We start from the raw sequence: 27964 nt of genomic DNA on the forward strand, positions 1-27964 counted from the left end.
ATTTCTGAAACAGAATCAGGCTAAATTATGTTCCATCTCATTCTTTAGCATATTTCAACCCCATCTGTTTTTAAATTAGCAAAATACAATGAGAGTAGCGGTACTGTTAAATCGAAATAAATCATTACACTGATAATTCCCGTGATAAAATATTATGCCAGCTAATAATCTTCCTTCTTTTAAAGAACTTCACAGACACCTCTCTACATGTAATTTTTCTACTATCTTGTGATACGGGGCTCTTCAGAAAGGTATTGTGCTCTAAGTTTTGGGGGATTTCTGTCTTGCAGTCACTTTTATTTACAAGAGAATTGCACAGTCGCATTAAAATAGTATATATTTAAACTCAATTCTTTTTACTTGAAACACTGTTGCTATCTCAGTTAAGAATAAGGACAAGGCACAAACACAGTCATTTTCTTAGCAATGTATATAATCTAAGGCATTCAGATACCAATATCAACAGCCATCTTGGACAAATCAAAACGATTGTGGACTATATATAATTTTTGCATCTTGTCAAGGGAACTCTTGCTCCTCTACAAATTCAGGGAATTAAAAAAAATAATAAAAAAAAAGATCTAGAAAACAATTCAGGATCCTAGCCAGAAACCCCACCTGTCTCCCATGTCGCCATTCCAGTTCATTCAATACAAAAATTTGAGTGCACATATAAAGTTGCAGTAAAACATGCATGTGCATATTTATCTTGTTTTTGTTTTATCTGAATGGTAGTCAAAAACAAAGGTAGAAGCAGAAGGCATGCAAGATTGCCCCACAAAATCTGTCCTACTAAAAGCACAGCACAAGACAATGTCCTCGACTCTGCAAGAACCATGCCAGATTCCTGAAAAGCAACCCAATACAAAGTTTCTTGTCTCTTCAACTTGATAAAGCCAGCTAGGCAAGAGGAACGAACTTTGAGACACTACACAGTTTATGAGGTTTTGAATTCCCCTCTGCCACACACACGTAATTCAGTTATATTTATAAAGCTACTTAATAGCTATCTGGAAGTGATCAAATATTTTCAAGCCTAATTAAAGTCATTTACTGAAGGGAACTTTCTTTCCTTCAGAAAATAATGCACTAGATGCTTTAAAAATTCATATACATTGTATTTTTACCTTTGTAAAAAGGAATGTAAACTGCCTAGTGTGTATATATATGAAAAACATTTAAAAGAACAATACAGTAATGCCATTAGTATATTTTTAAGATTACACGTCAACGATCTTAGAAACACTCCAACTTCGGAGCGTACTCACATCCTGCTTCAATACAAACCTGTGAACATAGGACCTCAGGCCATAAAAGCCTTATTATTTAAAAGGGTTTTCATTATACTGTATTCTACTGTGTAATGACACGTTTCAGCCTGGCACATATAAATTACTCCCCTTCTAATAGGTCACATTATCAACTGCAATTTATCTTTTGTTGTATAATAATGTTTATTCCCCCAAAAGAAGGAACATGCACATAGTCTTCACTCTATTTTCTAAGTATCAGTTTGAAATAAAATTTGCAAAACGTCCTAATGATTTAAGAGCCTACATTCTGTTTGCAGAACTAACGTAAGCATTTACAGACCAAAAACTCATGAAAACCCATTAGGATGTAGGTGTTTTTGAAAACTTTAGTCTGCAGTAAGGCTTCATACCTTGACCTTTAGCAGACATAGATGGAAATGGCCTGTGCTGAGGAGTAAATATGCAGCCAGAGGTAATGAAAAGGTTAAACACTTAAATACTTTATTTTAAAGCAAACCTCCAAAACATTACTTATAAACTGAAATATCTTTTGAAATATCTTCAAAAGTATGCTACAGATTATATTATTATCATGAAATATGATTGTAAACATCTCATTTCACATTAGTTACAGAAAGGTTTTCTGAAATTTCCTTACTTCTGACTTTAACTCTAGGACCTCATAAATTCAGTAAATCTAGTATCTTCACATATCAGATCTCACATTCAGTTCCAAGAATATAAGCAATCCATTGATTTTTTTTCCCTGATTTCTCCTGGGGAAATTTTTTTTTACATAATGTAATACACGCTACTTTATTCCAGGGTCTACAGTCCTGAAAAAGAACTGAGTTTTCCTACAGGTATAAAGGTACCAAAAAAAAAAAAAAAAAAAATCACCACATGAACCTCTGCACTTCTTCACTATTTGGCCATTGGAATGTTTTGTTTAAAAAAAGATAAAAAGTCACTACATTCACAAAAATATAAAAAGCCAGCTCAATAAGTTGTCTATAAAGAGATGGAAATGGAATATTGAGCCTATATATTAAGTACGGCAAAATAAAGTAACGAAATTCTAGCAACTTTTGAGGAACTGTAACAGCAAATAAACATACAAAATACATTAAAATCCAGAATATTGATTTTGATGTCAAGGTATCAGCAAAACTCCAGCCAGCAAATATATAGACTGGAACTAACAGGTATTTTACAAGCTCATGTCTTTGGAAGACTTTTCTCCAGACATAGAAAGTATAATGTCTGTTATCTGCTAGTAAATACTTATGAACATAGGTAAATTTCCAGACCAGGAATAAAGAGATGACAGCAATTAAGCTGTACTGCACTGGGTGCTTCCGTAAGGTCAGAAGGAACTTCCTGATTTTAGTAGGGGTCAATAAATGGGGGAAGGAAAAAAAGAGAGTAAACGACAGAAAATAGAACAGCTGAGGAAAGTGCAAACAGGCTTCATGGCTACTTCTGTCACCAACAACTATTCCGCCATTGATGAACACAAAAGCAAAGAACACAACTACTAATATGATGTATGGCCAAGTTAAAGCAATAAGCGTAATTAAGTTTTGAGGTAATATGAGGTATTCAATAACAAACTGGAAAATTCTGATCAGATCTGAAAATGATCCTTTCATGGAAGAAATCTTTTCATCCTTCTTTTTCAGTAACTCTGTCTTCCAGGCCTCATTTAGTTTTTCTGCAACTACATTTCCTGCACAAAAAACCGTCCATACAATATTTGTCTGACGAAACATGAAGCCACAACATCCAAGCAGAGCTGAAGCCTTATGGTTACCATAAAGGCACATTAAATATGAAAAGAGAGTAAAAAATACTGATCCTGGGTCCGTATAATAAAGGAATGTAAAAAAATAAAGGGTGGGAAATATTGCAAGAGTTAATGTAGACAAGATTCTCTGGAAACCAGATACAGCCTAGAAAAGAAGCAAAAAAAATGCAATTAGTAATATCCAATAAAAACCAAAAAAACCCAAAGGGTATCATTCTTCAGAATCCCATTATCACAATATAATGTCTCTTTTGCTCATTGATTCCATTAGTGCACTAGCACGCAAGCTACATTTTTGTAAACCGCCCGTTACGTTAACATAGAGTGCAGGACAATAAAATGCTAAGAGACAAACGAAATCAAGAAGTATAACTGCTGGTGAGTTAAAAATATGGCAAAGAAAATACATCAGCTTCTTCCATATCTCAGATGTTCACATATTTGTAGCATTAAAGTCATTGTGGGAGTATAATTGCTCTCACACCTATGATAAGCGAGTTGCATTAATGGGCAAAAGAAAAGAAAAAAATTTGTTTTCAGTGTTGCATGCCCCTGCAATCACGTCATTAGATTATATTTATTTGTGACACACTAGAACACATCATTCTGTGCTTGCACTATTGCCTCTTTTGAAGCCAGTCCACAGGTGGGCCAGTTAAGCTTCTAACCTTTGGTGCAGCTTTTGTTGTTTATTTTTGTTATAATTCATGAGTTAGAAAAGAAACTTTAAAGAAGGTACAAGATCATACAGTTAAAAACTCCTCCCAATTATCCCACTCACTGCAAGATGCAATGTAATTCACAGCACTAAAAACTGCTGCATGATGGTTCTGAATGATGTAGCGTGGGATGAAACAGCCAGTCACCACCAAATTGAAAACAGAAATAGAGAAAATGCTCAAAGCTCAAGGAAGTGACAACAACGCAAGTACGTTTTGTAACGCTTATACTACAGCCAAGAAACCTTTTTTTTTTTCTTACATTTCTATTTCCACTTCCAAATATAAAATTAAAAGCATTCCAAAAGAGGAAACATTTTACTGATTTTGACCCAGTTCTGTACAGTTCCATCAAGCACTTAAGCATGTAGAGTCCTCTGTAATCTACATCAGAAGACATTTTCTTTATAATGATGGAATACCAGTGAATAGCAAAAAATGTACTTACAGTTTAAAGGTGAAACTAAAGACAGCAAACTAAGCTGAAATAAGCCATTAACTGCTGGATCAATTTACCTGCAACAGGGTTGATGATCCATCACTTTAAACATACAATATTCTCATATCCAAGTTCAACTGTTATGGTCTGGGTGGATCGACAACTAGATGGGTAGAAAACTAGTTAGCTGGTTAGGCTCAGTTAATGGGTCATATTCTATCTGAAGGCTGGTAACTAGAGGGGTACTACAGGGGTCTCTACTGGGACCTGTCCTGTTTAACATCTTTATACTTGGAGACAACAACAAAGCACACTCTCAGCAAGTTTGCAGATGACACCAAACTGGGGGGATGAGGCAACACACTGAAGAGCAGAGCTGCCATCCAGAGGGACCTAGACAAGCTGGAGGAATGGGGTAACAGAAACCTTATGAAATTCAGCAAGGGAAAATGCAAGGCCCTGCAGCTAGAAAGCGAGAACCTACTGCAATGGTTCAGGCTGGGGACAGAGTGACTGGGGAGCAGCTCTGTGGAAAAGGACCCGGGAGTCTGAGCAGACAGAGAGATGAACATGAGGCAGCAGCATCTCCTGGCAGCAAGGAGAGGCAACAGCCTTCTGGGCTGCATTAGCAGAATTGTGGCCAGTTGATCAACCAAGCGATTCTCCCACTTTGTTAGCATTTGTTAGACCACATCTAGAATACTATGTCCAGTTCTGGGCATTCCCAATAATAATAACAAAAAGAAAAGACTTTGATAAACTGGAGTGAGGGGGGAGGGCTGCCAAGATGGTCGAGAACTGCAGCACATGCCCTGTGAGGAGAAGCTGATGGAGCTGGGCTTGTTCAGCTTGGAGAAGGGATGGTTTCGGGGGGACCAAAGAGTAGCCTGACAATACTTATGAGGAGGTTAAGAAGAAGAGGGAGCCAGGCTCTTTGCAGCGCTGCACGGTGGGCCGACAAGTGACAACAGGTATAAATTAAAACAAGAGCGCTTCAAATTGGATGAAAGGAAAAACTCTTTCACCACGAGGCCAGTCCAGCAGTGCAACAGGCTACCTGGAGAGGTTGCACAGTTGCTCTCCATCCTTGGAAGGTTTTCAAGACCCAGCTAGATAAAGCCCTGAGCTGCTTGCTCTGACCCCAGAGCTGACCGTGCTTTGCGCAGGGGGCTGGACTACAGACCTCCTGAGATCCCCTCCAGCCTAATTATCCTATAATTCTAAATCTTGACATCAAATTTGGTATCTTTCTAAAAAAACACATTTTTGCTCAAACACAGCTCATTGGGCTTCGTTGAGGAATCAGCGGGTGAAGTTTTATGGCAAGCCTTAAGCAATTCCAACTAGATGAGCATTCACTCCTTCAGATAAAAAGTCCCTATGAATATTAACTTTATGTTTTATTTCAACTAAACTGTTTACAGGCATGTGCAAGGGTACGTCTTTAGAGGATCACACCCTTAGAGGGAGAAAAAAGATTGTTTCTGGAGAGAAGAAACGCACCTCCCTGACTCAAACTGGTAGTGATACTTGTAGCCACATAAAAACTGAAGATAACTCAAATATCTAATAAAAGAGGCATATGTAGAGTCACCAAAATTGTTTGCACTAGTGCAGAAAATTATTCCACTTGAACTGTACCTTATTTTTCGGATGCATCTTGGACAAAAGCAAGTACAGTAAATAGAAGTTTCCAGCACTGAAAAGGAGGTTAATAAACCTGAGCATCCCTGTAGAGCATACGATGCTTCCGGTCCACCCAAAGAGCCACGCCGCAGGCCTCACTATCCCAACCGAGAGCAGGTACAGGCCAGGCAGAGTAGTGATCATGGGATCCCACTTCAAAACAGAGAGAGGGGTCAGGTTACAGAGCCGCTATCGCAGGGAGAACGGGTCAGAGATGCACAACCCCAGAGACAGTTACGACTGACAGCTGTAGCTTATCCTTCGTTTTGTTCCTTTAGCTATTTACTGAATTTCGGGTATTAGTGTGAAACGTTGACATGTTTTATATGTCCTTCTATGGTGTCACGTGCATTCGATGAGCAGTAAACACAGAATCCCAGAACGGCTGAGGTTGGCAGGGACCTCTGGAGGTCATCTAGGCCAACCCCCCTGCTCAACCAGGGTCCTCTAGAGCACCTTACACAGGATCGCGTCCAGGCCATCTCCAGCGAAGGAGACTCCACAGCCTCTCTGGACAACCTGTGCCAGTGCTCTGTCACCCTGACAGGAAAGAAGTTTTCCTCGTGTTCAGACGGAAGGGCCTGCGGTTCAGCTTGTGCCCGCTGCCCCTCGTCCTGCCGCTGGGCACCACGGAGAAGCGTCTGGACCACTAACTATACCGGACCGCTAGGTAACGGAAAACACAGGCACGCGTTTCAGGCGCCTCCTCCCCCCCCCCCCCCCCAGAAGCACTCCCCCTTTTCCACGCACCCTTACGGCTCCTGAGGAGCAGCGCTCCGCGGCGGCAGAGCGGGGCCGCATCGCCCCGACGCAAGGCGGGGGAAGGAGGAAGCGCTGGGGCGGGCGCCAGGCGCAGGGAGCGGCCCGAGGGGGGGCAGCCAGGGCCGGGGGGAGCCGGCGGTCGGCACGCACCTGCTGGAAGCGGCCCTCGCAGTAGGCCTGCGCCTGCGGGACGTGGAAGGCCTCGTCCATGTAGGGCGCGCGCTGGCGGCGGTTGAGCGCCGCGAAGAGCAGGCACGAGAGCAGGAAGGTGCCGCTCATGGCGGCCGAGAAGCCGTAGGCCGCGGCGCGCTCCATGCTGCTGCCGCCGCCGCCGCCGCCGCCGCCGGGAGAGGCCGCCCTTCCGGGGAGGGGCCGGGCGGCGCGGGCCGCGGCGGAGGCGGTCGGCGGGCGGTGAGGGCCGCGGGAGCGGCGGCGGCGGCGCGGGTCGGCCCCGGGCCCGGGTCCCGGCGGGGCGGGGCGGGGCGGGGCGGGGGGTGCCGGGCGCGGGCCGCCGCCGCCGCCGCCCTGGGGGTGTCGGGCGGGAAGGGGCGAGCGAGGCCGCGGGCGCTGCGCCGGGGGGAGGCCGCTGGCTGGAACATCTGGCTCAACTTATCTCTCATTAAACTCGATGTTCACCTCAAAGAAGTGCTGAGAGTCTGCGCTGAGCACCTGTGACCGGTCAAGCATTACTGAAACGCGGGTCTGTACGAGGCAGAACGTGTGCGGCTTGTGTGTAATGACTGTTCTTGCGGATGCCCTAGGGTAGGTCGCTGCTGTATGTTATTCCGGGCGAAACTGGCGCTTTCGTGACAAGATGCCGCATTTAACGCACCAGCTGGAGCTATTTCCGGACCGTAGCGTGACTCTCCTCCTGTTTAATCATGTGAAAAATGCTGCGGCTCTCAGAAAAAAAGCGATGGAAGGCTGTATTGATGGAGCATTAATAAATCCCGCCATGGTAAGCAAATGTCCTTATTGTCCTGTTCATTCTGCATTATGGTTTTGAAGGCTGCATGGAGTTCTGTCTGCCTAAAAGCTGTAGGAAAATGAGCTGTGTTTGTAGCCTCTATCATGTAAGCTGCTGTGTATACTTAGCTTTCACTGTGTAAATGCAACTCCTTTGATTTGATTATGACACTACAGAAGTATATGTGTCCCTCTATGTAGAAGGTAGAGCCTAGTCTTTTTTGGCAAAAATGGCCAAAAAATAATTCATCTCCTCCTTGATTCCCTTAACGTTCCTACTGCGTGGAGCTATTTAAATCTACTTCCATCTGTAAAATGTATTAATAATCATTTAGTGCTCTATTAAAAACCGCTAATGTTAGGAGCCTTTGTTCTCATCTAAACCCATAACTAGTTTCTGGTTTTTTGTCTTGAATTAAAGCAGTTGTTGGTTAGGGAAGAAAAAAAATCTAATCTGGCAATTAACTGAGAGAAGATTTATTAATGTGATACTTCTTTCAAAAGATTCCAGTAACCTAATTGTGAGTGTAATCTTTATTTTTATGTCAAGCATTGTCTCACTCAGTAAATGATCCCATTGACTTTGGAAGAGCAAGATTTACTGAAATGAATTGCTGGATAGTGCATTGCAGACGGTAATGATGGCAGACTGTCAGAGTCCAGTGCTCTCTGACCAGGTTCTTTTAGATATTCCATGTATACAGAGAGTGCAATGTTTCCTATAAAAGTTTATTTTTGAGGGAGTTTGATGTTACATGGGATTTTGATTTAGCAGAGTGATTCAGTAATATACTGAAATCACAATTCAAGTGTATACACTTAAAAAAATATAGCTGAACAGTTCAGTAACAATACCAATGTGTGGTTGCCATTACTGGTCTCAAATATGCTCGCCGACACGACGCTGAGTGTCCCCAGTTGCTGGGAAGGACTGTGTGGGTTGATATCAGCTCAAGCCCGTTCCTTTCTTTGAAATTTCTTCGTTAGTCGTTGAGGTTTTATACTCTCTATTGGGCTGAGCTGCATATACACTTCCATCATGCTGGTCTGGCTAATCTCAGGCAGACATTCGCATCCTTTTGATCAGCTCAGGAAAAAAACTACTTCCACCAGGTCCAGGTAACAGATATGGCTGCTTATCTAAGATGAAGGCCACCCCTGAGTCCCCTTTGTCTTGCGATAACATCAGTTCTCTGTGCAACAGCTGTGGTTAGCGAGCTGCCTCCTACACTGTCCTTGACGTTTATGGGGCAGCTTGCCCTCTGAGCCTTCTCCCATTGTACGGGTTGTTGATCCGTCACACAGACTTAGCCTAACAAAGTTGAGCGCCACGGTTTTTTTTCCGGTGTTCAAAATATTGCCTAAAATTTCTATTTGTCTATTGTATTTTACAGATTGTAGACCCTTTTCAAATTCTTGTGGCAGCCAACAAGGCAGTTCATCTACACAAGATTGGTAAAATGAAGACCAGAACTCTCTATACAGAAATCATTTTCAACCTTTCGCCAAACAACAATGTAAGATATACAGAACAGTTAGTGTTTTTTCCAGAGAGGCTTGCTAAGTTCCATGCAGTCAAAACTAAATATAAGCATTCACTGAACAGTTTACCTGGCCTTACAACATCATACTCTGATGTACCAGAACCTTCTCTGAAGTAACCAGAATAGTCATATTTCCGTAGTCCTACTGTTGTGCAGACAGAACTCACATGCAGCGATTCTCTCCTTCGTTCTCATCCTTGACAATTTCAGAGTAATCACAGAATGGTTGAGGTTAGAAGGGACCTCTGGAGATCATCTAGGCCAACCCTCCTGCTCAAGAAGGTCCTCTAGAGCATGTTGCCCTAAAATGTGTCCAGACGGGTTTTGAATATCTCCAGGGAAGGAGACTCCACAACCTTTCTGGGCAACTTATTACAGTGCTGTGTCACCCTCACAGGAGAGAAGTTTTTCCTTACATTCAGACAGAAACTTCCTGTGTTTCAGTTTGTGCCTGTTGCCTCTCGTCCTATCACTGGGCACCACTGAGAAGAGTCTGGCCCCATCCTCTTGACAGAGACTTATTACACGGTGATAAGATTCCCCCCTCGGTGCTCTGTTCTCCAGGCTGAACAGGCCCAGCTCTCTCAGCCTTTCCTCATAGGAGAGATGCTCCAGTCCCTTAATCATCTTAGTAGCCCTCTGCTGGGCTTGCTCCAGAAGTTCCATGTCTCTCTTGTATTGGGAATTCTCCTCTATGTTGTTTGCTTTTAGGGTTTTTTTTTTTAATGTAAAAGTCTGTAATATTTTTCTTTAAAAAGGTAAAAATGTTAGGATACCTCCAAATCCTCTCACAACTCGTATAACGGAAAAAAACCCTACTGATTTGACAACACGTTGCCATGAACGTTAGTCACTGTGTGAAATTATAGTCTTAGCAGTCATAGTGAATAACAATACTCTCATTCTGATGTTAAGTGTAATGTATTAAATTAGTGTATATATATTATATTGTATTATAATGTATTAAATGATTTAATTAATACTTCAGAAATTACCCATAATACTCATGCAAATTACTATCAACATTTGACAATAATACAAAAGATGGAAAATAAGACTTTTACTCTTTCTCCTTTAATGTACAGTTCTAGAGCACTACAGAAAGCACCTAGTAAATGATTTCAGAAATAAAATTGTAGAATGCCGATGAAAAATTAATCTATATAGGCTGTAGGGAAATCACTTTCACACAGTTCTGTTCTCATTTTTGCCAGTAATTGAGCAAATGTGCCAACTTCTTTGGAAAAAAAAAATTGACACCATAACTAATATTAATTAGGGGTCAGTGAATCCTGAAAGAGTTAGAAGACAATGGAGATTCAAGAATAACTCTCTCCAGGGACGCATAGCTTAAAATAATGTGGCAGATGTTTAGCTGTCTAGAATGTACTGTGCGTAAATGATGATAAATGATTGATTTTCTTTGCTGCTATCCCTGTCTTCCAAATAGTCCGTTTGCACTGCGCTGTTAAAAATAGGAGAGCATAATGGTGAGCCATAGCTTATTTTTTAACCTATGGACCATTTTGTATAAGGAACCTGGCTTACATTTGTTGTGGTAGCACGTGGTTGTGTCATGTTCAAGCTTAATTAGAATTTTAACACTTACTCAGACTCCCATTTGTCTGACATTTCCAAAATACCTAGGAAGTCAGATAAGTAATAGGTTTGTGAGACTCAAGGGAACTGCAGAGTTTCAGCTTCTTAAGTCATTCCTCAAGCCAAACCCTGTAATAGGTAATGTAAATTCATGACCTGAATGCGTTGATAACAAGGCTTTCATAAAATGTAATTTTAGCTTACAGAGGTTTATTTCCATATGTTCCGTGTAAAATCAGTGGTCACAGATATGCTCCTACAAAGGGCAGTTCAGAGCACTTAATGCTAAGATTTTGCTCTCTTTCATTATGTGAAGAAGTCTCTTTCATTATGTGAAGAAGGGTATGGAAGAAAGCTAGCCTCCTTAGCTAAAGTTAGTATTTGGGAATATCTCTGTGAGACTTTTGCTTTGAAGATGATCATTTACTGCCCCTAGATTTATGAAGAGGAACAGAAATGTAATTAGAGAGACAGAGACGTTTTTTCAGATATTCTTCCCTAAATATTTTTAGCCTTTATTCTTCCACAGTCGTTTTATCCTCAAATTTCTGTATCAATGGATCTGTTTGATTGTAAACTTCAGCTGTAGACACACTCAGCAGCAGATACACTAGCAAAATTAAGAACTGTCTGGTAGGTGTTAGGCTGTACCATTTCTGTATATAGATTTTGTTTTGTTTTTTTTTACCGTTATATATATATTTTTAAAAACAAAAACAGTAACCAAAAAAAAAGCCTCAAATGTGGAAAGAGACTTGACCTAACCGATGTAGCAGTTGTGGTCACACAGTAACTATTATTCTAGTTTTCTGATGATTTAAGATCATGCAGTCTTGCCAAGGGGGGAAAAAAAACCCTAAAACTTCTTAACAACTGTTTTGATCCAGGTGGAATAAAACCCCCAGACTACTAATAGAAGTTAGTGTAAGAAGTAATTTCTCTCTTATAGTTGATTAACATTTTATTAATATAGATTTTGTCAGTTTATACTTCAGGTTTATTTGACCCACTAACTGAAAATGTTGCTTAAATGTAGTAAAAAAATGACTAGTTAAATTTTGGGTTTTTTTCATCTTTCCTTAGATTTCAGATGCATTGAAAAAATTTGGTATTTCAGACAGTGACACAGCGGTACTCATTGTTCTGGTTGAAGACAGAGAAAAAACTGTAAATCTGGAAGATGTAGCATCTCAAGTAGAAGGCCAGCAGGTTTCTCTAGATGAACTCCCCCAACTAACAGACATTGCAAAAATTAAAAAGGTATGTAGCCAAAAGAGAGAATTGTGGTTGAGGAAAGGGGTATTTTATTTGATTGTCTGATTAAATCTCAACTGACATAACTCATTTAGAGTTTATATTTCTTTAATATGACTGGAAGCTTGCTATAAGTAAAACTTGATTATTTGTTTCTTTTACTAGTTTTACTCTGGGGGAAAAGGTTTCTAGTGGTCGTCCTCTAATGTACCAAATTTTGAGTCATCAAATTCTTAGTATCCTCAGAAATTTAGAACACAGAAATGAAATCTAGATTGCTCCCCACTGTTCTGTCGCTTCCTTTTCTTGTTTTCCCAAGTAAATATACATTTAATTAAAAATAAACGTTCAGTTCTGCGTAGTTTCATAATCTTAAATACATAAATAGTCCCAGCACGGGCAACTAAAATAAGAATGATTTGTTGGTTACCTGCTAGGAACCGTGTTAGGGCATTTGCACTTTAGCAGATTACCGTAAGCTAGGAAGGTATCTTGAAGTATGTGTGTTCCATGTGATGAAATTGAAGCAGCTTAAACCGTCTTGCTTATGTCAGTCAAAGTAATGGTGGGAGAGAGATGAGCAAAACTGGACGTATCATAGCATATAACATGTAGAGCTGAAAGTACTGTTATCTATCAGTTTCTTAGCTTTCCCTTGGCTCTGCAGTTTAAGAATTTGCCTGGTTCCTACTCCTTCATCTAGCCTGCAAGACAAGACATACATTTCTACTGTAAAAAATTGGAGGGGGTTAATGTATATATTTTTAAATATATTTTTAATATTTTTTTTAAAGTTAAGTATGATAACTTTTTTCTGCCTTATACAGCCTTTATGTTTTTCTGGGTTTTTTTCTGCAGATGTACAAACTTACTCCACAGGAAGAAAAAATCGGCACCTTATTGGATGGCATTATTTGCAGAATGTCGACAAAAGATGTTTTATGAAAACGTGCAAATAAATTTTTTTTAAAAAGAAAAACAGATCTTTTAAGCTTCAAAAATACTTTGTGGTAATTCAGCCTGTATTTCAGAGAAATCGGTGTAATACCGAGTAGTGTGGTGGTATCTGAGCTTTAACTATAAATACTAGCTTGGATGTGGGAGTAATCTAAGCTATATTCTAAGCACAAGCAATTCTGCTGTACTAAGCAAAATTTGCTATTACCCTTTCTGTCTATGTTCTTATTTAACAAGAGAAAAGATCACTTTTCCCGATACCTTGAGCTGATCATAAAAAGAAGGCTTGAAAATCTGTACTGACTTTTCTCTTTCATTGAGCATTTTATCATCCACAAATAGGATTCAAACACTGTAAATTATTTTTATTAATCCTACTGTGACTTGTTTTATTTTGGCACCCCTGAGGGGTGATATCATTTTGATGTTTAACAACAGTATTGACAGGAAAATTGTCTCAGTAGTGCCAAGTATTGCTCTTGGACTAGAAAAAGGGAAGTTTTTCACACCGTATCTGCAGTATCTCCCTCTTCCTGCTAATGGAGTAGAAACGCTGCCCAGCCTTCAGGAGAAGGAAGGCGCGAGGCATGATGGGACCCGGTGGTGCAGCATGGAGCTGGGCCAGGCCATGGAGAGGAGTGCGGTATGACGAATAAGGTCAGTATGGATGATACTATGGTGGTATTAGCACCTAACAATTTGGCATCTCATACAGTGTACAGTGCTGAGCTACTGGTGTATTGCTCCGTGTTACGTAGTGTTGGGAGTTAAAGAATAATGAGAGACATTTTTAATTTGTGACGCTGGGAATTAAGCCTAGTGATGCTGACTTGCTAGGGCTCTGTTCCAAGTGTGGAATTCACAGAAAAATCTGCATCGTGGATTTGCTCAGTTTAAATTTTGGATAAAGCCTAAATAACGTGCTGACAGGATCGTTGAACTAATTTTGTTTTGCTGATTCAGTGTTAAGAAAGAACATTAAAGAGAAGGAAAAAATAATTTTGATTTCCAATAGTTGTCAGGTCCAAAAGTCCTGTGTCAGTGTCATTTAATCACATATAGGCATCCTGTTTCATTAAAATGAAAATTAGTGTCCCAATTGGGCAGAAATCCATACTGCTTGTTATCATTATGCTATCTTGTTTTTCTGGGAAATGCCCTGTGTAAAACTACAGTTTTCTGCGTTTTTTTTTCTTGCCATTCTCTGAAGCTTAGGACTTGCATGTTTACAAGATAGCCGGAAGAGTGTCCTAGACTGTTGTCTTGTCCCTAATGTTTGGGAAAAGAAAGTATAGTGTGGGGGGGTAGAAAAGTCTGAGTTAGAGTTGAAATGTTAGCTGCTACAGTAAACTGACCAGCAAACTGACATACACACCCGATACTGTCTGTGTTTCTGAATTTAATATGGAAAACCCTAGCTCCTGTTTTGTATTGTGATGGCGGTTAGTTTTTCTTCCCTCAGTAGTACAGATGGTACTACTGTACCATCCTTTTCTTACCAACTGAATCAATGGCGAAATATGCTGAAGACATGTTAAAGACAGGCTGTTTGCTAATCTCCGCTGGTTCAGATTACATGATAGAGGAAAAACAAGTAAGTATTGTAGTAAATCATTTCTTAAATTAAAGCCAGGGTTTTAAAAAATAAAGTCATAGTACTGAACTCTCCAATCCATATCTAAACAAGAAGTTTTTCAAAAGTTGAAATGCTACCTTGAAATAATTAGGCTTATTTCTTGCAGATCATGGCCTTAATGCAGAACTACTAGTATACAGTGACTTGAGAAATGGTTTGTAACTATGAAAGGATTTGGGTTTCGAAGTCAAACATTTGTATCCCTTAAATCCATCCTTGAAACATTTTAATTCTGAAGGCATCTGAGTTTATGTCACTAAAATCCCTAGATACAGAAGTTCTTGTGACTGACTGGACTTGTTTTTCTTACACCTCTGAATTGCTGGGATTTCCCACCCCCCTGTAATATTCACAAACTTGGCTATCCTGCATCTTTCGTGCTGGATCAGTTCTGCTTTGCATAGCTAAATAAATATTTGTTGATGTCTAGCAATTCAAATTGTCTAACCGAGGAGTTGCATTAGGCAGAGAGATTCATGTTCAGATCAGAAGTTTTTTTACTGGTTAATGTATAATGGGACAGTCATCTTCTCATATGAACTTCCTTATAGCCTTGTGGTGGAAGCATTATTGTGAGATCTGAGTTCAAATCCTTCTGAATTTCTGTAGCTGAAGATCTTTAAGGACTGGTTAGACGAGTGAGACTAGTGAGAAATAGTTGGGATGTGGTTGATACTTCCTGAATCTAGGGCATTCCTTGAGGTCCCTTGTAGCCCTTTTCTTCCAGGACCTAGTCATTACTTTACATTAAGACCTACGTACCAAGGGAAAGACAAAAGTCTATCAAAAGAAAAGATTTGAGAGAAGCGGCTGTGCCGATTTCTTGACTTAAAAGATGGTTGTACAGAGTGTATTATCCTTCCTAAAAAGGGAAATGTGAGGCAGTAGTAAAAGACGGCGTTTGGAAGGGCTTGAGTCTTTTGAAATAAAAGGTTCATAATGTCAGCATGGGAGAATTATTGTGGAAAATTAAAGACTTATTTTTATTCTGACAGTCCAATTGGTACATGGAGTGTATCTTCAGATTTGCTGGCTGAGCTGCTGACATTGTTTTTGATAGTTTAAAATAACAGCACACAGGTATGTTTAAACCACAGCCTTTTCTGAACATGTGCAAAATATCAGTCTGGTCTGGTTAGTATACAAGAAATATTAATAAAAAGATTGCTGCATAACAACTGGTAAATACTTTCCAAACTTTGGTTCTCAGTTTCTAGTTGTTGTCAGTCAATTTCACGAGTGTAAAAACAGTAAATAATTTATTACGGCTGTCATGCGTTCTGAGCTAAATCATGAAACTGTGATTTACTGTGAGATCTGAATGAGATGTTTTCGTGGCTGGATTTACTGGAAGCGATTTTGAGAGCTGTAGCCTCCATGATATTATTCAGTCAGGCACACCGTTTGGGTCTGTTGGCAGTGAGAGACTATGCCATTGTCCTGCAAGACCACCGTTTTTCCCTTAGTCCTAATTGGGTTCTCTAACTAAATTAAGCCAATTATTTACAAAAACTGATAATAAATATTGACTGTGTTTTTCACAATCTGTAACGGTTGTGCAGTTACATTTGGCTGTACAACTGCCCTGTACAGTTATGCTTGGCTTTCTGAATACGTTAGGAATTAGTAAGTTTGCGCCTAGAATTTAACTGCTACATTTAGTCATCCAACCCTGCTTTCTACCAAGGCAAAAGTTTAAGGAAGAAAAGATGTTTTATGCTGCATAGCTTAAGATACTATTTGAAGATGCATCTAAACCAGTCTAAGAGACTCCACCTCTTCACTGAAAACCATGACTAGTCAATGGGGGAAAAAGTGAGCAACGAGATAGCACATTCTCTTTGAGGATAGTGTCGTTATTAATAAGATGGGTTTGTAGCTCGCTATCAGCCTGTAGTTCGTAAAAGCTGCGTGTTATAATTGCAGCTGAAGACTGTAAAAGGCTTCTTGCAGAAACCTTTGGATAGCAAAGTTTATTAACGGTCAGATATCCTTTACTGTTGGGAAATTGCATTTTCAGAATGTCATGTTGCTACAAGTGGTTTCCTTTGCTTGTGTCTACTGCCCTGTTAGAAAAAGAAAATCCTCAGTAAAAGTAATTTGTATCTTTTTATTTTTTTTTCCAATTAAAATCAATACAGCGGCAGCAAAAATACTAAATCTTTATATGGGGCATTGGCCTTTTACAGTATGAACAAGATAGTCTCCTCTTACAGGTGGTTTTTTGCCAGTAGAAATGCCCAGTAATTGGGATAAACTGCCAAGTAAAAGGATAGATTCTCCATCCTTCGATGATTTTGTAGAATGAGGTATTGAGTCGTCTGAGGAAACTTTGTCATTCCCATCTCTGAAGTACTGCTGCAGCTTTTCCAGGCCCTCCAAGGTACGTCTCTTGTGATTCTGGGCAAGTTAAAGATTTTTTCAATGCAGCTTCATGATGGTTGCTGCCATTGTTCTAACAAAGTTCCTGTTGATTTTAGCCAAGTTTTGCCCAAAATAATTAGGTTTGATAGAGATGTGCATGAGCAGCCTACAGCCCGGAAAATTATTATTATTTAACAGAATGTTTTTAGTTTTTTTTTTTTTAAACTATACAGAGATATCCAGCATTTGGACTAAATGATACCAATATGTTTTTGTGTGCCCTGTGCTTAATGTGGCTTCTCATGAAAACAAAAGCTAGGCAATCTGTCTGCATGTGAAAGTGTTTCATTGTTTTGATCACGTTGGCTAGTTTTAGCTACATTTGACAGTAGACGAAAGGTCTTGAAAATAAGTTGGCTTCTCCGACTTCTGTAGGTAAGCAGTTGAGTAGAGAAGATAGATTCTATATATAAACTAACTGAGGAGAAGTAGCATGAGACAATGTTTTAATAAAGAAAATCCAAAAGAACATTCTGCTAAATGTGCAAAGCATGGAAAAGGATTTGCTTGGAATTTCCACCATTTTTGATACATGAAATCAGTTTGCATGAGAGAAATCTGTAGCATGTCAGCATCATAAGCTCAGGAACTCACGTAGGTACTTGTTTTTTATTGCTAAATATGGTCTCTCTGTTAGCAGAAGATAGCTCTTAACATTAGTATGGTATTTGTAAGTTCTAAAAGTACCTGACAGAGCATTTCTGGATCCTCAGGAAATCAGAAGGTTACGCAGCAAATGAAGGGCCTATATTGTAAGAGTAAAGGGTAATATGAAATAGTTGAACAGAAATCTTCACAGCTATACAGATTTTTTTTTGCCCAAATACCATTCTATGCTTGGTTTAACCAAAGCAGATTTGTGATGGCCTCTCAAGTTATTGACAGAGCTAGCATTAAAAATTTGAAATCTCTGAAAGGGTCCACAAGTCCAGAGATGGTGTTCTTGTAGCCTACTTTTCCCACAGTCTTCGGGGCTGTGAAGGGTTCCTGCTGTGAACAGCAGTGTGTATAGAGATCACGGGAGGTGCCTTACAGATAAGGTGAAGAACTGCCTGTGTATCTTCAGAAGGCTGTAAAAGGGAGAGCAGCCCAAAGCCAGAAATAATGCTAACTTTTTAAAATTCCTATTATGTATTAGGAGGAAAGTTCTTATCTTAATCTTCCACGTCACCATGCAATATCCCAATGCTCAGACACAGGAAAGGAGGGGGAAGTAAATGAGAGAAAAGAGCGAAGAAGGATGTCAATCCAGCTTGGACAGAGAAATCAGGTTTTCCAGAAGAGTAATAGTAGCAGTAATAGTAGCAAGAAAGGTGCAAGTCCAGGGTGCTGTAATGCATATCAGACCTCACGGAAGGCAATGAAAAGGAGGACAAAGCTAACAGAGCCTAGTTAAGTCACCCTTAGAAAATAGCTGAGATGATGAAAGATCTAAGATTTGTTCCATTAGTAATCTTTTAAAAGATTTTTTATCATTTAATTCTATCTAGTAGTAAAGTTAATTCTGAACAGTCTTTCATGCATAAAGAAATCTCATCTCTGTAGGTGTCCTGATTCTGAAAAGCACCATACTAGATGATTTCCAGAGTCCTCATTATAACTGAGAGTACTTCTCCCCTAAGCTACATGATCAAGTTTGAGAGATGCTAATGTAGGAATCAGTGTCAAAGAAATGTCTTGTGATCAACCTTAGTGAAAAAGTTCCTTTGCAGTGCAGCTGGAGAGTGGGGAAAATTCATGAACCAAACTTTCCCGTAGGGGCTTGTAAAATGTTCATATTCCTATCTTCTCCTTGCTGACCCTCACATCAAACGTGTCATGCCCTCCTGTAAGGATTTGTCCATCCCTTTTCTGGTGGTAGCTGAAACTGCCAGAACAAGATTCAGCTGAACTGCTGAATCTTTACATGTTCTTCAAGGACAGAAATTTCCTCAATCAAGATGAAAATTTGGAAGAGTTAATGATCTGCTGCCATCACCTCTGAACTTTCATGCCTCATCTCCTCTATCACCAGGTGAGAAAGAGGGAGCTGAAGCATTCTCAGTAGTTTTTTTGGATCTCCAGTACTTCAAAGGCAGGATTATACCTGCGAGATTAATAAATTTAACAACTAAATCCTGAAGTGTGATGAGCGGTCAGTTGTTCTAGCTAGGGAGATTAATAAATTTAACAACTAAATCCTGAAGTGTGATGAGCGGTCAGTTGTTCTAGCTAGGGATTAAGCTCATTTCCAGGGTTTAGTTACGAATAAAACTACTTTCATGTGCCTATTCATACTCTGAGAAAGATTTGTGGAACAGGAAGGCTCAGTAGTTATTCCTGCGTGTTGCCTGGGTGTTAAGTTGTCATTTGCTTTTTGCATTTCATAACTATTTATTCTGTAGTCCTTTCTAGTCACTTCAGTAGCTCATCTCAGAAACTTTTATCTCTGAATGTCTCTTTTATAAAAGATTTTTGCCTGTGCTGTCCTTTTAACATTTTGTCTTTGTGTGCATATGACATGAATTGAGCAAAACCAGCAGTCTGTGCTTCCACGCATAGATGGCTAAAATCGCATGCTCCCTAGGACTCCAGCTTTCTGCTTGGATGCTTTGCGATACACGTATACCATATGTGAGTATCTTAGAAAAAAGGAGGAGATGAGGCAAGCAAGAAACAGAATGTATAAAGCCATATTTAACAAAGATTTCATAATACTTGGAAAAGCCAATAAGAGATTGTTGTTAAAGAGGCCTCACAAGCTTTCAGACCAGGCAGATATCATACGATACATTATATGACCAAACTGCTGGCTTGTCCATCATGTAACAGGTATACTTCTGAGCCTGTGACAGGAATGTGGATGTACATCCAAGGAAAACTTGCATGCCCTGTCATGACCAAGGTGGTTACTCTCCCCTCCGGGACGGTGTCTGGTAGCACACCAGGATTTGCAAGCAGCATCCACTCGCGGGCTGGTGCACATGTGCAGGACTGGATGTATACCCATCTCATGGTTGGGGAAGCATATATTTTGGCATAAGACAAATCTTCCATCTTGTGAAAGGGACAGTCACAGGTCCCTCAAAGAAAGAGGGAAGGAGGAAGAGTAGACCGCCTGGCATAAGTACAGTTCAGCCTGCGTGCTCTTTAGCCGCATCTGAAGGCTACCGTGACAAACATGACAGTACAAGTGATCCAGATTAATTGTTCTGGCAGGTCAAATTCAACTTATGAGCTGCAGTCTGTGTGTTTCTGAACTGCTTTATACGACTAAAATGTATGCCTCTAAAAGCTGTATATGTTAGAAAAAATAGCCAATCTGATCATAACAGTCTTGTTAATATGTGCCTCCCTTTTCAGCTCTGTTCAGTGGCTTTCACTTTTCTGTCATCTGTGTTTTCACTTCTGAAGCCCTTCACAGTTGTCATGTCTGTCTCCTACAGCATAAGCTTATTCTCTTACCCTGTTACATTTTCAAAATAGAAGCTTCAGACCTCGTTCTGTGCCGTTACTTAAGCCTGGGGGAAGCTCCCTTCATCATTTTCAAAAGAGATGATTATATAATACCGTTCTTTGAACCCTTGTCAAAATTCTCTCTTTCCTATAAAAGGCTTGATAATTGTAAGCTTCCAGAGTACTGAGGCCATTGCCCATCACACAACCCCAGCAGTCTGTCTTGTACCGCTGTCAGAATGTCTATATCCTTCTGTCTTCTCTTGTACTTAAATTTGCATTTATGGGGGAGGGAGCATTGTTTTTTACTTTCACCTGTAATATTAGCTCATCACATATGTTTTATGACTGGGGCCCATATGTGTTATGACAGTGTATTTAATACAATAATCAACTGCTTTCTTACTATTCCTTTATGTGCTCTTCTTCAGAGAGCATTATCAAAGCTTTGCTCCCATCATAAAATGCGATCAGGAGGTACCTTAACAAGGGTGTTTGTGTGAGTACTGTAACCCTTGGCAGAGTGCTGTATGAACAGAGTTGTATTGTTTCCTGCACCCACATTACCATGTTTAGAGCTGACACAGGTATCACAGTGCTGCACTATGCTTTGTGGATACTCCTTAAGTTATGTCATGTAGATGTTCTCAGAAACATTTCAGCTTAAGTGTGTCTCACCTCCCCCCCAATTATGGATGGATGCCAGAATGAGGTGCACTGTTCATACAGGAATGCTGTGAAAACAGGAGTAGTTTGACCTTCCTTTTCTATATCCACTTGTTTATATATCCAAGGATCGTGTGCCCTGTTGACTCTAGTAGTTAACTCATAGTTCACATTCAGCTCCTTATCTGCTATAACAGCCATAGTTTTGTGTGTGTGTGTGTGTGTGTGTTGCTGCTTCCCAAGACAGAATCCTCTATCCTCTAACATGGCTTATGTATTGTTCCTACAAATATATGTGTCCACTCAAATTCCATAGAGGACAGTTCTGTACAGCTACTGATTAATTACAAACACATACCTATCTTTTGTTAAGTATTCAAAATATCTTGCAATTGTTCTTTAGTTATTAACATATCATTGTGTTAGTTTAGGCAAAACTGAAATTGAGGGTGCGAGTTTAACCTCCAAAAGAACTGGACTATTGTGATCCCCAAAAGCCACTGCCCCTCAGAGCTGCAAGTCCATTGATCTGAGCTCATCGGGACTAGGTAACTCTACTATTAACAGAGAGTTTGAGAGCGATTGCTGACTGGTTGTATTTTCAGAACACTTGTAGGTTTTCTAATGGGAGTTACTTCCCAGAAAAAGTGGGAATATAGTATGCCCCACATCAAGAGCAGAGAGGTATGTAGAGGTTGCTACGGCCATGAGGTATTAATGAATTATGTAAAAGCAATGAGGATGAATTAAATATACTGGTACAAGATCAAAGAGCGAGCCAGCTGGTCCTGCAACAAAGGATGCTTAAATATACAGGTTTTTCCATGGTTTTATTCCTGATTTTACAAAGGTATTAACATAAGCTTAAAAAAATGCAACTGCAAGCCCCATCCCCCATATAAGCTCTCTTCAGCAACTGAGATGAGAATTCAGCTTGTTCTGCAGTTTTCCTTTGCCCGCAGGATAGCTGTTTTTATTGATTTTTTCCTATGTTGTGCCATGACAAATTAGTTGCCCATTCAAACTGTATGTTTTAGCTGGGAAACATGATCTTAGCAGAGGTAGAGACTTAACAACTTAACTTCAAAAATGGAAAGCTGGAGTGGATATATAAAACATTGACCAATAAAAATGTCACTCTTCTTTGTGCTAGCATATTGTGCTTAAAATACAGTTTCATATACATGCAAATATATTTACAGCGCAAAGAGCTATATGTTAGTTTATTCACAAAGTCATGCTCTGTACTTTGTCTGTGAAATTGTTGTCTATAAACCTGCTTCACAGGTTCAGTTCCACAAGTAGCACCAGTTTAAGCAGTTTCAAGAAAACTACAATATGCAGAGATTTTTTTTTTTAATACTTCCTGGGTATGAGTAATCCACCCGAGTATTTCTTTGCGTAATTGACAAAGAAAGCATATCGCAACTATATGTGCGCATCCTTTCTTGACCAGACTCCCCAAATTGCCATTAGAATGATCATGACAATCACGGTGTAAAGCGTGCAGGCTGTAGCAAGCTCATCTCCATGCTGTTGTTTGAACGCAGAGGCACTGTGCGAGTTCTCACGTATGTTTGCTGTGGCTTTCTGTCTGTGAGCACGGAGAGAATGTATCCTGCCATAACAAAAAGCAAGATTAAGATTAAAAAAGATTCTTTTTATTAAGAGTTCAGTAGTGTTTATAATGAAGTCCAGACTGTGCATTGAATCATTGACTAGATTTGGGAAAGAGCTCTTCAAACTGTATGGGGCTAATAGAGTCATTTCCATAATTGGAAATGCAGAACATTTACCAGCCATTTGGTGTATCTCTCCCACTGACAGGCAGAGAGACTGGTTATAGGCTTGTTAGAGGATGTACAGTGCTCTTCTTCACTGTTGATACAAATCAGTTCTGTGAGGGGAAAAAAATATACCTTTTAATTTTGCTAAATTATGAAAGTGGTAGGGTTAAAACAATTTGTCAGTCACCCAAGCTTCAATCTGCAGGAATAAGCACAGCATGTGCTATGTCAGCTTCCCGTTCTGTTCTGCTCTAATGTGTTTTTTATTTCTACTTTGCAGAGGGGACTTCCCTCAGCAGTCTGTCATTAGCCAAAAATACTAGACAGGAGTAACTACACAGAGAGTATGTGCAGCATTCTCTGGAATAATATTTTACATTGCTTTGTCACCTTTCCCAAAGGGTTTGAAAGCAAAAGTGCTAGCTTACAGCAAAAACTTCCAGTTATTGCTGTCTCAACTTAAATTTGTCCTGGCCCCAGTGGGCCACAATTTCATGTGAACTGTAATGCCGAAAGGATCATCGGCAAAGTCATCTTGATCTTTTCATGTAGCTTAGAAGAGGTCTGAGAAGTATTATATATGTTACAACTCTCATTCATACACGTTCCTGCTATTCTTACCAGAGAAGAGTAGGAGTTACCCCCAAAAAATAAATGTTAGAGCAGACACAATTTATGACTTAGGAACTCTTAACCACAAATTGTATTTAGACACTTAAGTGTACTTGAAAGATAGCTGTTAGAACTGATTTTTAAAGATGAAAGGCTTGGAAGTGCAATCTGCAAAGGTAATTCATCAGTAAAACAAGTTCTGAAGTTGATATTTTACAGAAACTGGTTTTACGGTGAGAAGTACACGTTTAACATTTGTATCAAGATAAAGGCTATCTTCTGTGTCTTGCATAGCAGCAAATCAAATGACATAGTTCATGATAATCTGGCAGTATCAAGTTAAGGTCACAAGAGGAATATTCTCCCTGTCAGTAGCTTGCTTTCCTATTTCTACCTGTCTGGGGGAATGTAGTACATGCAGCTTACCTCCTGGCATTCATGTTATCCTGGTGATCGAGTTGCCAATAGAACAAATTTCTTCTTGCAGAGAGGGGAAAGATCTTCACTGTATACCAACGAAAAGTATCTTTCTCCCCAATTCGGCCAGCATCAAGTGAGCCCTTGCTATGCGTCAGTCAAAGCTCACAAGCTATTGATTTTCTAAAGCTAATTTTGATGTAGTTCCTCAAGAAAATCCCTGGAGCAGCTCAAGAGGCAAATAATGAGTAATCCCAACGACTGACTTCTTTTAGCTGCTGGGATGCCTTCTTATAAACAGTAGCTGGCTGCTAAAACATTGCCAAATTCTTAGCAACAGAAGTAATGCACAGATGATGGGTGCTGGTGGTGAAAAATGCAGAAGGATGAGCTGTAATTTAGAACTACTTTCTATTAGATCACAGGCTATCTTCTGTGTAAAACTTAGTTCATTTCTACAGTTATCATTTGGTTTAATTTACCTGGAGTGAAATTTCAAGCAGCTATCACTTAGAGGTGCTCAAACAGTTCTGGGAAAAAGAAGGTGCCTTTAATAATCTCTTGACTTTCATAACACGATCACATTCAATAAGCAGTCTGTATAACGACACAAGAGAAAACATTTGGACATTTAAGGATAGTAACCACGTATAAGGAAATCTGCAGGAGTAAATTTAAAATTTGAAGTTTTGCCATTTCCTGTTCTTTGTGTCTAAACAAGATGAGAATTTTGTTGTCAAGTGTTAATGTGATGAGACTAGTCTGTTCACTTGTCATCACTCCCAGCTGTCTCAGGAATTAGAGCTGATCAAAACTTTGGAAATGCTGATAACAGCAGTAAAATAAATCATGACTTTTTTCCTTTAACTCAGTTTTGGCCACCTGTAAGAATGCAAAATTTTCCTATTTTTCTTAGGAAAATCAGTGGGGTGCCACAAGCATATGAATCAAAACTTTTCTTAGTTTTTAAGTGGAGGGAATATAGAGATGATCTTCTCTCAACTGAGTTAAATTGATTGTCCTAAGAAAAGTCATCAGGTGACTGCAATGTAAACTAACTCACACTTGAACTTTGTGCTGTTGTAGTTGGACTGGTACTGGTGTTACCTACTTCAAATGTCGTTGTGTAGGTGCACAGCTATATTGCAGGGTGAATAAGCCTTACTGTTATTTCTACTTTGCATTAAAGCAAGAACATTTGTTCTTTGTCTTGTGCCCTTCAGCCAGAGTTACCCTCTGGGAATCAGATTTGGTTTTGGGGCTAAGTGTCCTGCAAGTGCAGGTGTCTTATGCAACCTCCTTTGTACAAAAAGGAAGTGTAAATGGGCCAGTTCCATAAGAAAATGCATCAATGAGTGGCACAGCTCCTCGCATACCAGGATACTCCTCTGCTAGAACTCTGATACTGTTCAGCAAAGGAGAAGCAGGGGCTCTAAAAAGCCAGCAGCTCTCCAGAAGCTTTAAGCAGTCTGAACAGAAATTGCTTTGATATTTCCCTGATCAAACGTCACGTACATCCTATTTGTCCTTGCCCGCTAGGAACAAAAATTACCAAGGGGCTGTGCCAATACAGAAGTTTTCCCACAAGTTGTTCATTGAATTTATGATACTTTAAAATAATAAATCTAAAGGTTCTGTAAGTATCTGTAGGACTCCTGAATATACAGGATTTAAATTTGTAGTTTAACAAAACAGACAGAAGTCCATCTTTCCCAAAACAAAATGTGAACACATTCACACATCATCTTTAAACTGCCAAATAACTTCCATTTCCCATTTGAATGTTAGTTTAAGCTTCTTGTCACATATAATTGCTGTTGACTAAGACAAATCTGAACTTGCAGTTCTGGTGCATTGCCACAGGCTTTTGTCTTTCCTTTACGTACACAGAATTTGTGTTTTTATATAAATCGCATTTGTTTTCTGTAGTTTTACTAAAACCATTAGCAATGTCCAAATATGTCTTGGGATCATCATTTACACTCTCTAAAATTTATTCGATTGAATTTCAAATATAAAGTAAATGTTTAAAAGTTTACAACATCAAATGCTCTTAATCTTGTTAAGACTTACTTTGTTTACTCCTGCTCTCATCTGTCATGTCATAAAACTCTTTTCCATAAATAACATGTATAAAAAGAGTTATTTTCATCTCAGCAAAACTATAACAGTTTAACTGAAACTGAATTGAGTCCCCATTTGCTTTAGGTGGACTTGTTACAATTTTAATAGAAGTACATCAAGGTGCATTTGAATGCCTTTACTCCTAATGGCTGTGCGAGGAACAAAACACAATGTTTGTGTAACGAATGGAGCTCCTGAGGATGTCATACAAGTCTTTATTATTAATAATATTTTAAAGAAAGTATTTTTATAGAAAAGTAGAAATATTATAATGACATCCAGGCAGAGACATCACTAAGGAAGTACAGGGATCCACTGACTTGAATCACTTGTAGCTTTTTCAGACCAGATCCTAAGAGAGTACAGGTACAACTTCTGGTGCTGCCAAAGGAGTTTGATGCCTATTTCCTTAAATGGTCTACAGAGAGCGGTAGATGCCTCAGTAAAAGCTATACACTGAATTCTTCCTTTATGTTTTTAGTTTTCTTTATACATTTTTTCCACTTCAAACTTTGGATTTACAGCACTTAATGTCCATTTTCCTATGTCCCCATTGCTTTCACCTTGGTTTTCTGTTTTTTATTCATGCTTTCACTTGTTGACTGAGCTAAGTAGCAGAAAGTATGCCCAAGCTTAATTCTTGCTTAAGAAGAAGCGAGCTTCAAGCTTAAATGTCACACTGTGGTTTTTTGGCAACATAGTAAATTATTTTTGAACTCTTCTGACTTTTTCTGTTTCCTCCTTCCAGTCCCATAATTTTCTTTGTGCAGAATTATCCTATATAACAAACATGCTGTTTTGTGAAGTACAGCCATGGACTCCGGCTCAACTTTACTGAAAGAAACAATTGTCACTGAGCTGTTAGTGAGACATGTAGGCCAAAAGCAATGCAAGGGAAGAAAGGTAAAGAACATAGAACTGAAACTGTTGCATGAGTTAATAGTAAGTAATTCAAGGACCCAAGAGAAAAATACCAAAGTGAACAGGTATAAAATCCTGAGATTAAAAAGCCAGAAGTGGGAAGACAGCAACCCAGCGAGTGAGTGACACCGTGTCGCTGAGGTCGGCGGCCGAACCAGACTCTGTGGTGGGCGTCCGTAGGGGGGGATAGCGAGGGCGGCGGGGAGCGCGCTGGTACTCGGCCTTGCTGGGCCATTTACTAAGTGCATTAGCCCATAAATAGGATACTAGTTACACACTCAGACTGCGTGTACGCGGCTTGCAGGTCTCTGTGAACAGTAAAAGCTACCAAAATAAAAGTGACCTAGGAGAGAAAGAATTGCAAAACGTTTCCTTCGCTTCCAGGAAGATCCCCAGGTCATGATTTACCATCCTTGCTCAGCTGCTGAAGTCCAGTGCGGTGACTGAGTCAGTCCTCAGAGATGGAGGAGGGAATCCCTCCCTCCAGGTGAGGCACCCGCAACCCCTCCACCCCTTGGGAGGAAACCCCAGCCACGGCGCAGCCCGGTACCCAACACCCGAAGAAACGTGGCCAAGTGGCCTTTTCCTCGTGTTTCCTACTGATCCTGTTCCCCTCGGGAAGCTACTGCACCCACCCGTCAGCCACCCGTGTTGGCTGGCAGCGGCACGGGCTGACATCCAGGTGTTTCCCTGTTGCGCAGGGCAGCTTAGGAGCAGGGACGTATTGCCGTTTGGGGCAGTTAACCGTCACCGGGACAATAACGTCCGGCGAAGGAGCCGCAGCTGCCCCCACCCTGCCAGCGGGGCCGTCGAGCCCGGAGGCCTCCAGGCGGCGAAGGCGATGCCTGTGCGCGTGGGGCGGCGGCGGCGGGGGCCGGGCTTCACGCGTCCGCCGGCGCTGCCCCTCCTGGCCGCGGCCTGCGCCAGACGGCCGGGCAGCGGCCGTTGGGGAGCCC

General features: G+C 40.2%; 2 protein-coding genes and 1 long non-coding RNA gene across 6 annotated transcripts; 1 reads left to right on the plus strand and 2 right to left on the minus strand.

The window, feature by feature from the left end:
- Positions 1 to 1731: 1731 nt before the first annotated feature.
- Positions 1732 to 7437, minus strand: ALG10 (ALG10 alpha-1,2-glucosyltransferase). 4 transcript variants are annotated; one of them, XM_068930818.1, is made up of 4 exons: positions 6817 to 7029; positions 5860 to 6057; positions 4296 to 4381; positions 1732 to 3205 (listed from the first exon to the last, which is right to left on the minus strand). In XM_068930818.1, exons 1-3 carry the CDS (start codon positions 6979 to 6981, stop codon positions 4352 to 4354), a joined length of 393 nt encoding a protein of 130 aa, XP_068786919.1. In that variant the 5' UTR covers positions 6982 to 7029; the 3' UTR covers positions 1732 to 3205; positions 4296 to 4351. The 4 variants fall into 4 exon arrangements, with proteins under 4 accessions (XP_068786919.1, XP_068786909.1, XP_068786901.1 ...); XM_068930827.1 differs by lacking the exon at positions 4296 to 4381 and adding an exon at positions 4228 to 4295 and having other exon boundaries at positions 3073 to 3205; positions 6817 to 6981; XM_068930808.1 differs by lacking the exons at positions 4296 to 4381; positions 6817 to 7029 and adding an exon at positions 7303 to 7437.
- TPRKB (TP53RK binding protein) lies at positions 7434 to 13283 on the plus strand. The gene is made up of 4 exons (XM_009665942.2): positions 7434 to 7624; positions 9027 to 9149; positions 11859 to 12035; positions 12888 to 13283. Exons 1-4 carry the CDS (start codon positions 7481 to 7483, stop codon positions 12972 to 12974), a joined length of 531 nt encoding a protein of 176 aa, XP_009664237.1. The 5' UTR covers positions 7434 to 7480; the 3' UTR covers positions 12975 to 13283.
- A 5403-nt stretch (positions 13284 to 18686) lies between these two features.
- On the minus strand, positions 18687 to 27948 carry LOC138065671 (uncharacterized). The gene is made up of 3 exons (XR_011138799.1): positions 27644 to 27948; positions 23973 to 24560; positions 18687 to 22765 (listed from the first exon to the last, which is right to left on the minus strand). It is a non-coding gene; the product is annotated as an uncharacterized lncRNA (long non-coding RNA).
- Between the last annotated feature and the right edge of the window lie 16 nt (positions 27949 to 27964).

Source organism: Struthio camelus, chromosome 1, assembly GCF_040807025.1.
Source record: "Struthio camelus isolate bStrCam1 chromosome 1, bStrCam1.hap1, whole genome shotgun sequence".
Taxonomy (NCBI): Eukaryota; Metazoa; Chordata; class Aves; order Struthioniformes; family Struthionidae; genus Struthio; species Struthio camelus.